This window comes from Perissodus microlepis, chromosome 3 (assembly GCF_051167445.1).
Source record: "Perissodus microlepis isolate ML-2025 ecotype Zambia chromosome 3, ASM5116744v1, whole genome shotgun sequence".
NCBI classification, from domain to species: domain Eukaryota; kingdom Metazoa; phylum Chordata; class Actinopteri; order Cichliformes; family Cichlidae; genus Perissodus; species Perissodus microlepis.
In genome coordinates, this window is record NC_140463.1 from 46,315,329 (window position 1) to 46,331,796 (window position 16,468).

Sequence of the window (16,468 nt, forward strand, 5' to 3'; positions counted from 1 at the left end):
TTGTTAGGTATATCCAGTTCATTTACTTATTAACACAAATGTGTAATAAGCCAATCAACTCAATGAATTGAGGGACGCTGATATCAAAAGATCTCCCAAGCAACAGATTGGAAAAGGAAGGTGACTTGAGTGATTTTGAATGTGGCATGGTTGTTCTAACCAGACAGAGTTTTTCAGAAACCGCTGACCTACTGGGATTTTCCCACACAACCATATCCAAGTTATACAGAGAATGATCAAAAAAATAGAAAATATCCAGTAAGAAGCAATTATCCTTATTGATGCCAGAGGTCAGAGGAGAATACCCAGATGAGTTTATAGGAAAGCAATGGTAACACAATCAAGATATGCAGAAGAGCATCTCACCAAAATTATGCAACAGAGGATAGGAAAGACATTCTCTGGGTTGATGAGTCTCTGTTGCAATAGGGAGGGTCAGAATTTGGGATAAACAACATAAAATGGATCCATTCTGCCTTGTATCAATTTTAATATTTCTGGCAGAGAAATAACAGTTATTAGAGTTCTAGTATGCAGTTTCTATCATACTTTGCTACTGGTTATGGAGTGGCAACATTTATTATGTGGTGGTCATGGCATAATATGCATGCATAATGTGTATTAAGTATTTTTGCTTCCTCAATTAATAGTTGTTGTTTTTTTCTTAAAATGCGCAACCTTTTCTATTAATTCTACTAGGGGGGACTTTGTGGTGCTGTATCAGTACTTTGACTTTTAGAAGTAACAGCAGCCCTGAGTATTTTCAACAGCCAAAATTAGCAACAAGCAGTTAAGTAGTATGTATAGTATCAACTTTGACATAGTAGTGGCACAAAAATAATGCCATAGTACGCCGCTCTCGTCAGAAGTAAATGCAAATAAATCTGCCCAGGCATCATTAAATGTTCTATTTTCTTCAGATATTTTTCTTTTCTTACATTTCTCCATACTTGGCCTACCTGGGGTTGAAAGTCTCGATAAATGCACGGCGTTTCAGCGGTTATACCAGCTTCCGCAAGTGTTATTTTGAGCGAGGAAAAATAATAAAATGTCATTTTATTTTTATATTTCAAGATCATGATAATCTTCCAATTTAGAACTACAAGTTCAATAAAAAGAACTAACACAAATAAAATACACTTCAGCTAAATACTTTTACAATTTCTTTTCTCAAACCAAGGAGCCGCAGTCTAAAGACTAAAGAGCCGCAGGTTGCCGACCCCTGCTCTAGGCTAACAGCACTAAATAATAATAAAGCTGCTGGCTAATAAAAACTAGGGGAGCTAGAGAGCCGCACCTGAGTTCAGTGTGCCCTGGCTCAGACCTGGGAGCTAAAGCCATCAGTCATGTCTGTCACCACTTAATAACCCTGTTTGTTATCTTTTGTCTCTCCAAGTTTAACCACAGAGTCCAGCTATAATACTGCATGAGAAATGATGGAAAATGGATATATAAACATGGCACAAGCTTAAAGTCAGCTAAAGTTAAAGCCAATGGATTTTGGCTGTAGTGCTGTGGTGTAAGTGGTGTGTGAGTAAGACTGGGAAGGAATATGAGCATGTGTTAGCAAATGACAGAAAGGACCCCATGATGAGAGACACAAACTGTTAAGCATGTTTTGATGAAATCTAGCAATTATATTATGAAAATGATCAACAGATTTTTCCTTATAGTCAACAGTGAACGTGGATCACTGGAAAGTCTTTATTTAAGTTTCTGCACCATACTGGACAGTATATAAACATTTAATGTACTCTTTCATTTATGTTTTTTCTTCATTTTAACTACTTTCTACATTGTAGATACATACTACAGACATTTAATATATGCGGAAAAATATATGGAATTATGTAGCAAAGAAAAAATTGATAAATAAATCTAAATATAATAATGGATTGCATTTATACAGCGCTTTTCGAGACCCTCAAAGCGCTTTACAATTCCACTATTCAGTCACTCTGACATTCACACACTGGTGGAGGCAGCTACAGTTGTAGCCACAGCTGCATGGGGCAGACTGACAGAAGCGAGGCTGCCATATTGCACCATCTGGCCAACACCAGTAGGCAATAGGTGAAGTGTCTTGCCCAAGAACACAACGACCGAGACTGTCCAAGCTGGGGCTCGAACCGGCAACCTTCCGATTACAAGACGAACTGACAACTCTTGAGCCACGTAAATATGTTTGTTTGTTTTTTTTCCTTAGTTGACAGCACTACAAACCCTTGGCCCTCTTTCAATGAGCTTTATGACATAGTCAGCTGAAACGGTTTTCACTTCACAGGTGTGCCTTGTCAGGGCTCATTTGTGGAATTTTTTGCCTCCTTAATGGGAAGATGGGAACAGTCAGTCAGTCCGGAAAGTTGCTAAACTTGAATGTGTCCCCAAGTGCAGTTGCAGAAAACATCAAGCACTACAACCAAACTGGCTCACACGAGGACCACCAAACGAAAGGAAGACCAAGAGTCACCTCTGCTGCTGAGAAGTTCATCTCAGTCACCAGCCTCAGAAATCACCAGCATCTGAGATTAGAGCTCAGATAAATGCCACACAGAGTTCCAGCAGCAGTTACATCTCTAAATCAACTGTTCAGAGGAGACTGTGCAAAGTAGACCTTTATTGTCAAATATATCACAGTCGAAGGCCGAACAAGACAACCAGACGCAAATGTAGATCACACATGGAGGCACTGGTGAACGTGATTTACCAGACTTTATTTACAGAGTACAATAAAGATGACTTGACTATGAGCTGTGCACTGTGATGTAACGTGGCCTATGAGGGATATGTGATATTCTAGAATGCTAGTAGCAAGCATGAACTGTACAAAATAATAAGAAGTACTAGAATAACTATGTACGCATGAATTCTGTGACGTGGGAGGAAAAGGGGGGTTTCAGGTCAGGGAAAGAAATCAGGAGTCTCTGAATCACTGCGAGTGGAGGCAAGGTTCAGATGGTGTTTCCCTGAAGACCGAGTGCGAATGCATCATGGACGAGAACGGTCTTGGATGATGGAAGCTCTTGTCCTAGGCTAGTATCTCAGAGTGCTCTATCTAGAGCAGGGGTCGGCAACCTGTGGCACGCGAAGGGTTAACTGATGGCACGGCCATAGCTGGACTGGCCATCGGGCATACCAGGCATTTGCTCGGTGGGCCGATGATTTTTTATTTATTTTTTTGTAACGGTATAAACAATCAAAGGTGGTGGATTGGCCAGATGCTGGCCGGTGTATAAAAATAACTCAGTTGTTTGGTGGTGGCTATGGCGGAGCTTCCACAGATTCAGTAACATTAGCAAGTGGTGGAGGCCAGCGAGTGGATGAGAGAAAGGGGAGGCAAGAGGAGAGACTCGAGGCAGCCGCCGGTCTGAGTGTCAGGTGAACTGAACTTCAGGTAAGAAGTTATGACCTGCAGTCTGTCTGGGTCAGATATAAACCAAGTTTAGGTGGAGTTTATTTTCGTTGTGCTGACTTTTTACAGTCAGTTACAATAACTCGTACTCGTAATAACTAGCTAGCATGAACTTTATTTTATTCATAAGTTAGTAGAGTTTGCCAACCACCCCGTAAAAAGACGAATCGTCCCGCATTCAGAGAAAATATTACACGTTTCGTATTGAGCTGAAAAGGAACACAGTTTGCCCCGTACTTCAGCTAGAATGGAAAAAGACACAAAGCTGGAGTTATTCTGTCTTTACGCTGTCAGCTGCATCTTCTTCTCTCATTCTCCCTCTCCTGTTGCTACTTCAATCATGAAACTGATCAATGATCAGCTGATCGGCTTTTCTCTCTTGTTTGTTTATCGCCCACTTTGCGCCAGAAAGAGGAAACTGCCGGATGTCGCGCTAAACAACAGCAGCACGTTTAAGCTTGATCAGCTGTTGTTAGAATTTATTTAATATTAATTTAGTATCAGTTGATGTTTGCTGGAGCCACAGCTGTAAAAGCTGCTGGTCATGATGTCGGTTTGGTTATCTGGTGAGAGGGAAACATGAAGATGAAACCAGGAGATGTCCTTACTGAATCATCAGAGCTGAACAGGTGATGGAGAAACAGGTTTACCTTTTAGGTGACATGAATGAGTTGAAGGGAAGTTATGAACTGTTTCTGAGAGACAAATAACACCAGGATCCTTTTCTAAGTAGCTGACAGCTGGTAGCTGGTAACTGTGCAGGGGCGGATCTAGCAAATTTTGCCAGGGGCCAGGTAGGGCATTAACAGGGAAAGGGGGGCACAAAGAAATACTTTCTTATTCTCATTTAAAATGTCTGGCTGTTATTAAATAATTATCTGAAGCTTACAACCAAAGTTTTTATCTGATGTAAAATGTATAGAAATCATACATATACCAATAAGACTGTACATCACTGTCACAACAGCATTTGCTTTCATTCAAAGGCTTTATGGCTTTAATACCTGGTGGACCGGTCTCTAGTCAAAATTCCCGGGCTGATTTTTTTGTCCCAGTCCATTCCTGGGCACGACACGCAGTGAAGTAATCTGAGAAGGTGCATTAAAAAATAAATGGCCGCACCAGTGGTGCACATCGCAAATTAGCTCGCGTAGACACATTAGTTGTGCCGCTTCTTAATGACGGTATCTTAGCTAACAACCCCAACTACCAGATTCAACTTGTAATTGGCTAAACATAACTTCACCTACTGGTGAGGGGGACGTTGTTAGCTTTCCACATTCCAACACTTCAAAAGCGTCAGGAGCTGTCCGCTCAGCACAGCATCAACACCACAGAAATACACGGATACATCCGTAGGCTCGAGACAGAATTCACAATGCATTTTTGGGACTTTCAGGTGTGAAAGTGTTTTATTTTCTAATCAAACCAGAAAGCTTTAATGAGCAGCTGGGTTTGTCTTGCATTAACTGGCTGAGTTAATGCCAGTTAATGCAACATCGAAGCAGCTGGAATCCATAGCTGTGCGTGTTCATGGAGCTTGCATTTTCACCTGCTGGAAATCACTACCTGACAAGTTTAACTGTCTTCAGAACATTGCAGAGGCCTTATTGACAGTCTTTCAGTAATTCATTTTCTTAGACTAGATCTAGCAAACTTATCTACTTCACACAAGAGAAACATAACCCAGCCAAAGGAAACAGCAGAAGTAGTCTATTATAATGGGTGTAGATAGATCATATCAGTTTGTCCAGTTAAGATATACAAAGCTTCTGGTTTTGTGTTATGTGCCAAGACCAGAGCATTTAGCATCAGTTGATGATCAGACAAGACTATCTGTCATAACTGTACAGGTAGACGGTAGACCTTTTACAGACCTGGTAGACCTTCTCCTGTTTGTCTATTATAAGTTTCCTCAGGTTTCTACAGGTTTTTCACCTTTTGTGTTTCTGTTTGCCCATCAGGTCAGAGGTTTGATAGAGGGAGACTTGGGAGGAAATGGATCAGGTTAAGGACAGAAATATAATCTCTTACGTCCTTAAAATGAGAAACTCAAAAAATAAATAAATAAAAAATTGTATACTTTCTTGATCCCTGTGGGGAAATTCCTCTCTGCATTTAACCCATTCACTCAGTGAAGCAGTGAGAAGCCACCAATCTAGCGCCTGAGGAGCAGCGTGTAGGTACTTTACTCAGTGGTACCTCAGAGTAGCTGTTTAGGAGATTTGAAACCCCGACGTTCCGATCATGGGACCACCACTCTACTTACCGAGCTATTCCTGCCTCAACTGAGCTATCCCTGCCAAAGACCACAACCTTGGCAAGAGAGAAGCTTAAATCTCAAAGGAAGCAGAAAAAAATGGAGTGATCAGACAGCAAGGTGAAAGCAGTTTTGAGGTTAGCCTCAAGTCCCATTGCTGTTGTTGTGTAGTAAGGTGACACCATTCCATCTCCAGTATATTACTATATAGCTTTATAGTGTTAAATTATTTCTTTGCTGTAACACTGTCAAAAAAGTGGACACAAACACTGGCTGGTTTCATGTTCATGTGGTAAAAGTTAGTTAAAGAATTTGGTTCTTTAACTAACTTTTAAGAGCACTGCATAGTCTTTGCATCAGTTGTGTTAATCTGCTATTAATGTCCAACAAAGTACAGTGAAATCTACGCCTACTTGTGAATTTTCCAATTTTCTTTCAAATAATCCAGCAGAAAAATCCTGTGGATGACCCAAAAAACAACGATTGATTAATAAATAAATAAATAAAAAACAAAAAACTGAATATTGATGTATTTTGTGTTTTGAACTATTTAGAAGCCCATTATACATTATGCAAGGCTTTACTGGCAACTGATTAATATGGGGCACTAGGGCAAGTGAACATCTCTGTGGACCAGGAGAAGACATTCCTCAACCAGTGGGTGTTCTTCCATTGGCTGGCTAGGGTTATTGGTAAAATCATGGGCAAGTGATTCCAGCCAACTGTGCCCACAGATTCTGAGACTCTTTACACTCTTAACCATCCAGTGAAGTAGACCTGAAGTACACTTACTGGCAAATTCCTCCCAACACAGCAGATGTCTGCCTCTCCCTAAGCCTGGTTCTACTAGAGCAGGAGTCTCAAACTCGTGGCCCGGGGGCCACTTGCGGTCCACGACACCCCTACTATATTGACGTAAAGAAATATAATGCATTTGGCCCTTGAAGTTACTTACTTAAATTATTTGGCTAGTTTTTTATTAAGAGCAAAAATAGGACATTTAACATTAAAACATTCATTTCGTAGTGTGTATGTGTGTGTAGATTTGTAGCGCAATGGAGTGTTTAAGTCTCTGATAGTCATTCGTTTACTCAAGTAAAAGTGAGTCTTTTAGTGTTTTTCTTTGATTTCCAAGATTTAATGCATGGTAGGCCTTTAATTTTGGATACATTTGAGCCTTCAAGCTAATTACCTCAGTGTGTCCTATCCAAAGTGACCTCAGTATACACCCACACACAGATGGAAAAGGAGCAGACTATGTGCATTTGTTCCACACTAAAATCCACCCTTTCTCTCCCTTGCTCTGTGACTGACTTAAACAAGGTCATAGAATAATTGCCGGCATCATGTAAACCATGACAGAAAACTTTGGGTTTTGATTCCGGGCAACAATCAAGCTCCAGACCCACACAAACTTCACTGTCCCACTTTGTCTGCTTGAAATCATCTGCCTGCCATTCCTGTGAGCTGTATCTACCGCATCAGTTCAGCATGACTGAACTTCCTGCTTTAGCGAAAAAGATTTCGTGTCACTGGGAAGCCACAGCCGTGGCAGTTAATGTCACTATAAAAAGCCTCCAGCAGTTCCAGACAGTCAAAGCTAACATCCTGCACTGCTCCTCCCTCCCTTCCCACATCGGCCCAGATGGAGTTGCTCATTTTTGCCATTTCGCAGCTGTCCCAGAGGAAATCTAACACATACACACAGCAGCATTTAAACAGAATTATTAGATTAGGAGAAACTGGAATGAAAGTGGGATATAAAAAATGAGACCCTATAGAAGACAAGGCAAGGTCTGGTTTGTGTCTGGTCCAGCTATCAATTATTTCAATTTCTTTCCCTGTTGACTTGAATTAATATAAGAGGCCCGGAGAGCAGAATATCTTCTCACAAAAATGAAAGAGCTAGTAAGAAGAATATCTGTGCGTTGGGTTTAAATCAGTCACACACAAGAAAAGGATGTTAAAACTCTGTTTTGAAACTCACAGGTCCATTTGTTTCACCAAACTTTCCTTTACTGTGTCCTAGCTGTGTCTTAGCTATAAAGATATAGCTAAGAGACACAGAATGGGAAAAGTAATGGAAAAAGTGATTAAAGTCTGATCAAAAGCATGTTTTATGTATTACCTGATCTTTAATAATAATAAAATAAAAATATACCAAACCATGAATTCTCTGTATTTTTAGTTTTCTTTATTTTAAATGCATTAAGGTTACATTTAAAGACCACTTACATTATTATCGTCACCAAATCCTATGAAAATTAATCAGTGTGTTATTCCATTTCTCAGAATCTTATGACATGCCTTTCTTGTTGTGATTCTCAGCACCAAGAGCTTTGGCCTCTCCTAATATTTGGCATTAACCCACAAATATGTGGTTCAGATTTTAAATTAATTTTCAAAAACGTTGTAGTGAGTCGTTGAGTAGTGCGTGACATGCTTTTGATTTTTATTTGGAGTAGCGTAGCTGAATTCAAAATAATTTGACTTCTTTGTTAAAAAAAAACTTAAACTTGTATATTGTAGGAAATATATGTAATGTTGTCACATCAATTTGTTGTCCACGTCATTAAATATTTTTCAACTTGAATATTTCAGTCAAAATCTCATGTGTGATTTGAGCTTTCCTCTCGATTCTTGAGCTGTATATTTTCTTATGTAGATTAGCTTCAAATTGGGTCTACAAACTGCAGTGTTAATACATTACATAGCATGTTATATTCAGGCTTCATTTGTTTGCGTATATTGCAATTTTACAGTTAGGAATGTTTATGAAATATGCAATAAAAAATACACACATTACTAAATAATATCACAGAATTAAAGAGTTACGTTAAAGTTAAGGAACTACTTTAAAGTTTGGTTAAAGTTTTATCTACGTTCATGTACTGTATATTTACTACCACAATACCTGCATTCATTTTAAGCTCCCTATTGAATCATATTTAGATCTTAATTTATTAAGCTCTTCACTTTTCTGTATTAATATTTTACTTATTGAGTTGGTTTGTTCTGTCATATTGTATTTATTTTCATAAAGCTACATTTTTAATGTTTTTTGGTGGAAAATAGTAATATCCCTACTTTTGGGGTTTCACACTTCTCTTAGCAGCAGAGTGTTGGTGAATTTTATGCACTATATGACTCAGCACTTGACAATAATGCTCTGTCATTTTATGTGGGTTTCAGCCTTGTGTCTGAGGTACTAAATACTTTCACTTTGCAGTAATACTATTTAGAAAGTTGATAGCACAATATCTAGGAATAGCATCCCATTAAAGTACACACTCAATCTCAGTGAGCTCTTTACACTTATCCATGGCTGCAAGCTGATATGGCTGCACTTCATGCAGATATATACGAGTTTATTTTCAGAAACTTGTCATTAATTAGAAACTTATCAGAAACTAAAATCCAATTTTATCTGCTTCTTATTAGTATAAAATCTTATTCTCACTTCTCCTATAAATATGCAACCCATCAAACTATAGCATACCTCTTTTTCTTCTTCTTACCTCAGGCAAACCAAACTGACTAATCAAAATCACATAAAGCACTAACATATATGCATAGGTTATATATGGATATGTTGATACACAGAAAATGTAGTGAATGCACACTTAACTGCACACACAAACACACACACACACACACACACACACACACACACACACACACACACACACACACACACACACACACAAATACAAACATGCAATCCAATTGTATTGCTTAGGATGAGATTAAGATTGAATTTTAGATGCTACATAGCAACTGTGGAGGTCAGGCCGCCCTAGAGAGCAGCATGCCAAAAGACGAGTGAGTGGGAGGGAGTAAAGGGGAAGGATCTCTATCTCATTGTATCTTAAATCAGATTAGTTCTTATTCACCCCTTTTGGCTGCAACCCAAGTCTACAACTGCAGACTGCAAATCCTTTCCCTTGTACCATGGCCCTCTACTCATCCTGGCTGTAAATACTAAAACCATTTAACCCTGTGTTGGGAACTCAATCTTCACCTCTTTGTGTTTCCTTTCAAATCATTTCATGACTCTTATTTTCCCGTTTCTCCCTTACAAATGACCATTATACTATTTGCGACATTTTATCGTTTCTAGAGAACAAACAGGACACAGAGATAAAAACTACTGATCATTAATTTTTTCCTGCCATGGCAAATATATACACAACTTGCTAAAGCGGCTTATTTGTAAAGTTTATGCACCTGTAAGACCTTATAAATGTATAATATAATTTTAATATCACAAAAATAACTTCCAATTTAGACCCACAAAACCTTAATTATGCATGACATATTATAATTGCATCATATTAACAGGCAACCAGTGATGTAGCATAAGAATGCACTAGTAGTCATAATATACACAAACTTTTAATGAGCAACCAAAACCATATATAAAACAGTTCAATAGTTCCCTTGTCAGTTGTTTCAGCTCATCCGAGGGAACATCAAGGCATTCCTTGGCCAGCTGAGAGATGTAATCTTTCCCAGTGTTCCCTGGGTCTACCGTGGGGACTCCTATGAGTAGGATATGCACAGAAAACCTTGCCCAGAACTCACCCAAGATGTATCCTAGTCAGATGCCCAAACCAACTCACTTACTTCCTTTTAGTGAGGAGGAGTGACTCTGAGTTCATCCTGAATGACTGAACTTTTCATTCTATCTCTAAGGGACAGCTAGCCTTTGGAGAAAGCTAATTTTTGCTTTTTGTATCCAAAATGTAATTATTTCTGTTATTGCTCAGAGCTTGTAAATCCATCTGTTTCTTAATGCATGCTCAATCATCCAGGTAAAGAAATCCAAAAAAGTTTGTTCCGTTTATCTAGCAATTTTAGTTTTCCCACTAATTTACACTACATCCAGATTAATAGAATCTACTTTTTCATGAATCCATCTGTCAATCACCTGCTCCTCTCTCCCTTGACTCATGACCAAGAGACCAGGACAATTAAGTGTAAGTTAGCACCAACCAATGAAGCTGACAGGACCACATTATTCACCAAAAGCAGAGATGAGGCCATCAAAGTGGAAGCTTTTTGACATGCACGAGTCACCCCCCCTCGTCCCCAGACTCTGTTTCCTCTCTAGAATATGTGTCAGTGGGATTGAGGAGACCCTGAAAGTATTCCTTCCACTGCCCAAATACATGCTCAGTGGAAGTCAGCAGCACATCATACACTGTGTGAGTAAAGCACTAATTTTCACTTCTTAGTTGCTTGGTGGTTTACTAGAATAATTTCAAGGCCAATCAAAAGTCTTGTTCCATAACCTTACCGAGCTTTTCCCACACCCAAGTTTTTGTTTGAGCTATTGCAAGAACTGCACTCCACTTGGCCTGCCAGTGCCTGCCAGCTCCCTCCAGAGTTCTACAGACAATCCGAGCCCCCATACAACTTCTTCTTCAGCTTGATGGCTCCCGTCACCTCCAGCAACCACTATCTGATTTGAAATGGGACCATGACAGGAGGGGGTGCAGAACATGTTGGAAGTGGGAACCGAATACCTTGCTTACTGGGCCTCTTCCAGATGAAGCCAGTACACCCTCACTATATGTCTGGATGCACCAGGCCTTTCCTGCATCTTCCTTCACCACATGATCCAACTCACCACTAGGTGATGATCAGTTCACAATTGAGTGCCTGTTTACACTTAGTGTCCAGAATATAGCCCGCAAACCTGCTTTTACAAAATTGATTGTCGACCTGCAACCTAGACTGTCCTTTTGCCACATGTACTTATGAACACCCTTATGGTTAAATTTGGTGTTTATAATGGACAAACTGTGGTTAGCACATAAGTCCAATAACAGAACGCCACTTGGGTTTAGGTCCTTCCCAGTCACATCCCTTCCGGACACACTGTTATTACCGATCACCCGTCTTCAAGTCTCCAAGTATGAGAATACTGTGAATGAAATTGTTTATTTAGTTGGAGTGAGATTGTCACGGCTGGGGCAGCAGTCGTGTGGTGGAGTGAATGTTGCAGACAGCGGCGGAGGTGCGAGTGAGTTTATTTACAGTGCACAATAACAAAAGCGAGGGCAGAACTTAACATAAACCTAACCTGGGGAAAACTAATAATAACAAAACACGAACCCATAACTCACAAAGTCACACGCAGGGAAAGACATAAGCAGGTACACAGGGGATGGAGAGCTGGAAATGGAGAGCAGAATGTGGAGCAGAGAGACGCAAAGATGACGCAGAATAACACAGACGAACCATCGGGGAACACAGGTAACCAGACACTATGTATACACACGCTGAGGAACACAAAATGGCAAACCGGAGGGAGGCACAGCTGATCCTAATTAGACAGAAGAGACAGGGAGAGCACAAAACTGAACACAGAGGAGTCATACATGGATCTACAAAATAAAACAGGAAGTATACACTGATGAAACCAAAAACACGAAACTGACCGGGAGCATAAACTATAACCAAAGACCTAGAACATCCAACCCCAAATACATATAAACAGAACCCCCCAAACATAAGACAATAATAATAATAAAAATAATAATAATAATAATAATAATAATGAACACAAAATGCTGGGTCAACGACCCAGGACCATGACAGAGATGTCCTGCTATGGATGTGACTACCCCTAATGACTGTTAAATGGTAAATGGACTGGTTGATTCTGTTCATCTGGACGTAGCGTTTTCAGCAGGAGAAACTTTTCGCCACTCATCCAAGTGACTTCTTCAGTCTCAGCTGACTGCAGGTTTCCCCAATCTTATCAACAGTATATTTTCACAATGACTGAAACAAGCCCACTAAATGAACAATGGGCTGTGAGGTCAGTTCCTCGATCATTAATATGCAAATTATCATGACCACTGATCAACAACCACTCATCAAACCCCATTGATCAATGATACTAACTGGAAAGTTGCAGGTTAAATGGACTGGTTCTTATATAGCACTTTTCTACTCTATCTGAACACTCAACAAGCTTTACACAACTTGTACATTCACATATTCACACCAAATCGCACAAGCACTTTTTTCTATACTGTTCCTAAGTGTTTCCCATCTAACATTCCGGTTAGTAGGTGATCTGCTCTACCACCTGAGCTATAGACCAAGCACACAGCTCATGGAAATGGCAGCTGTTTCCACCAATATGACCATGTGCCCTACAACGCCACAAAAACTGCTTAGTAATAATTCAGGGAACACAACAAAGAGCCCTTTCACTAACAGCAACCAAAATCTCCATCATCCACCCGAGTTGTCAGATGTAATAGGAGTGCACATGTATCTCAAAACAATATTCATAAGGGATGCTTTCTGAGAAAGGTTTCAGATGGCCTCCAAGTCAGTAAAAGCGTCCACATCATCATGGTAAATGGGTTGTAACCCAAGATCTGTCAACTTTAACCTAAGGACAGTGCAATGAAGCCAAAAGGGCCCAGCTAATGGGGACCAAAAGCTTTGTACTGAAATCCTGCAGTTGAATATCTAGGAATATGGCAGGCGAAGAATTTGGATTACCTTAAAAAGATCCCAACAGGCTGCAAATCAGCTCAGCAAACTTAAGAGTATTGAACCTCTCGTTCTTGTCTACACTGTATCAATTCAGTGTGACTGAAGTGGCATAACAAGACTTTCATTACTTCCAAAGCATCTCCTTCTACATGATGATAATAGATCTTTGTGCAAGTGCCCATTATGCAAACGTCATCTAAAGGCCTCTTAGGGAGAGAGAAAGGGCAGTTTTCAACATTGCAAAAATACTGATGAAAATAGCTAGAGTATGCCTGAAGGCATAAAGTCATTAACACTCGAATGCCATTTTAACAGGCTTGTGCTGAGGGTGATCCTCTTACCTTTTTGGGGCATCTAGGACTTCACCAGCAAAGTCCTTCACCAGTTCCTCATAATCCATGTGAAAGACGCTGGAGAAAGTGTTCTGCAAAAAGAACGAAAGATAGTTTACTTCTCTGAGATGTCAAAAACATGACTAATTTGCATGGTGGAGTTTGGTGAGGTGTAGGGAATAACAAGAGGTAGAAGTTGCTATTAGAAGCAAGATTATAAAAAAACATTCAGAATTTTGTGTGGTTTAATATAAACATAAACATTTCTATGACTTGCTGCAGGTCTACTGTGTGTTTTCTGGCTATATTGATTTCCTCTTGCCCTTCAGTTAAGCTACTAAAGCAAAACCCAGCATCCAGATGCCTCAAGTTAAACAGAGGTACTGTGCATAGCGCCTAAAACAGATTTCCTAGCATGAAAAAGGGATGTTGATCTATTACCTATGAAGCCTTGCCAGAATGAGAGTTTATTTTGACATTCCAGTCCTCTTTTCTCCTTTCCCCCCTTATAGGGACTTGTTTCTCTCAATCTGCACTCCCAACCTTTCACAAAGGATACTTTTTTTTCTATTTTAAAAAGGTTGGGACAGGATGTTAAAGACGAATGATCTTTCTTCATTTGGAAAGAATTGCCCCCATTATTGTACATACTTACACATAGTTTTGCTCTTGGGTAACTGATCTTTTTAGGTGAGTGTAATAAAGCTGTTTTAAACATAAATAGGACCAAACGATGTTATGACATTTATTGGGGTCTTTGGCAAGTGGAATAGTTTATAACAGGATGACACATGATAATGGAATGTTTTCCTGCATGTGGGAACACTGGAATAAATTAGGTTTGTCTTATATTCATTAGAAACATCATCATGTGAAGGAAAGACGAAGAAATAGTTAACTACAGCAGATTATAGATTAAACAGATTAAACATACAAGTCATTAAAGCAATCATAGTGGTGGTTTATGTTGATATAAAAAGCCCTATTTTGTTGTTCAGGTAGGAAAATAATAAGACGGTCGGAAATGGGAAAATCAGAAAATGATAAAAAGAAAGTCTGAAACACTGGCTGGTTTCTACGCACACAAATTCACTCACGCTAATGGCGTAATATGTTTTTAGGAAACAATTTCAGATTTATTTCTACTGGGGAGAGCTAAACTATACAGAACAACAACATAGTTATGGTGGTGTGCCAAATGTCAAACCCTATCACATTCACGCACCAAGCCAAACATCCACATGTGCACACTATGAACATCTACTGTGCACATATTTACATGCAAAATGCTAAACACCATACAAGTGCATGCATTCGAGAGCCCATATATTAGATATGGGCGCTCACATACAAACAGACTCTCTCTCTCTCTCTCTCTCTCTCTCTCTCTCTCACACACACACACACACACACACACACACTATATAGCACTGTGTCCAAAGAGATACCATGTACTGCAGTAAAATGAAGTGAGCTAATGCAGGCTCACATCTTAAAAAGTTCCATGTTATTGTTGGTACAGTCAGTGTTTAAGAACAGCACTTTCATTTAGTAGACTTCCTACAGGAAAGCTTCTTTCCTAGACAAAATGTTATGTTAAAATCCAAAGACTTGTGTGTCCTGCTTGAAAAAGTACAGATATCTAACACTGACACGTGTATACAGAGGGCTGTCTTGTAGATAAGGTTAGAAGAAGTCTCTTCTCAGAGTAAATGTTTAGTAAGAAAGGAAAGAGGTAAGAGAGAAAGGGGGATTGGTATAAAAGAAAGGGAGACAGCTAGTCTGACAACTTGTGAGGTCAGGAGAGGGACAAAGACACACACACATGCCCAGAATCTATACGTAAACTTAAGCAGTGGTTTGTAAAAGGAGTCACACCAGAGAGAATTGCGGGTGAAGTGGTTTTGACATATTAATCACTCTTTAACCCTTGAAATTCAGTTAATCATTGTAAGGTTATAAAGCCATTTCCAAACTATCTGAAGTCCATCTTGATGCATGCTCAATCATCCAGCTAAGTAAATCTCCAAAAGTTGATTCTGTTCATCTGGACGTAGTGTTTTGTGGGAGAAACGTTTCGTCACTCATCCAAGTGACTTCTTCAATCTCAGCTGACTGCAGGTTTCCCCAAATCTTATAAACAGTACATTTGCATAATAATAATAATAATGGATTGCATTTCTATAGCGCTTTTCGAGACCCTCAAAGCGCTTTACAATTCCACTATTCATTCACTCTCACATTCACACACTAGTGGAGGCAGCTACAGTTGTAGCCACAGCTGCCCTGGGGCAGACTGACAGAAGCGAGGCTGCCATATCGCGCCATCGGCCCCTCTGGCCAACACCAGTAGGCGGTAGGTGAAGTGTCTTGCCCAAGGACACAACGACCGAGACTGTCCAAGCCGGGGCTCGAACTGGCAACCTTCCGATTACAAGACGAACTGACAACTCTTGAGCCACATAAAGGAAGGAAGTCTGGGAGGTCAGTTCCTTAATCTTAATTATACAAATTCTCATGACCACTGATCAACAACCACTGATCAAAACCCACTGATCGATGGCCATGAGTACCATTCACAGAGAGTTGGGTAATGGCTGCAATCACAGTCCTGTAGTCTGTAGTCTGAAGTCCATCATTTTACACTGTGAAAGATTATTCACAGATAGTTGCCGGTCTTTCAAGGCATCAACATCCCAGCAAAGTCACCCCAAAGTCAGTTGATGACTGCAAAAAAACCAAAAAACAAAACAAAAGCTGCACCTCAAACTCTACAGGCCTCAGTTAAAATGTTAAAATTTGTGACAGTAGAATTATAAAAACACTGAACAAGAATGGCTTGTTTGGAAGGGCTGCAAGGAGAAACCCTCTGCTTTTCAAGCTTCAACATGACTGTAGTCTCACCACAGTGAGACCCAAATGACCACAAACTTCAATGAACTG

The 16,468-nt window shown here is 39.8% G+C and overlaps 1 protein-coding gene across 3 annotated transcripts in view; it reads right to left on the reverse strand.

Annotated features, from left to right (window-relative positions):
• pde5ab (phosphodiesterase 5A, cGMP-specific, b) overlaps nucleotides 1–16,468 on the reverse strand; it is a 113,156-nt gene that overhangs the window by 31,050 nt on the left and 65,638 nt on the right. For all 3 annotated transcript variants that reach the window (XM_084924634.1, XM_084924633.1, XM_084924632.1), the window contains exon 8: nucleotides 13,535–13,617. In XM_084924634.1, the coding sequence (XP_084780760.1) occupies nucleotides 13,535–13,617 (83 nt within the window). The remainder of the gene's footprint in view (nucleotides 1–13,534; nucleotides 13,618–16,468) is intronic.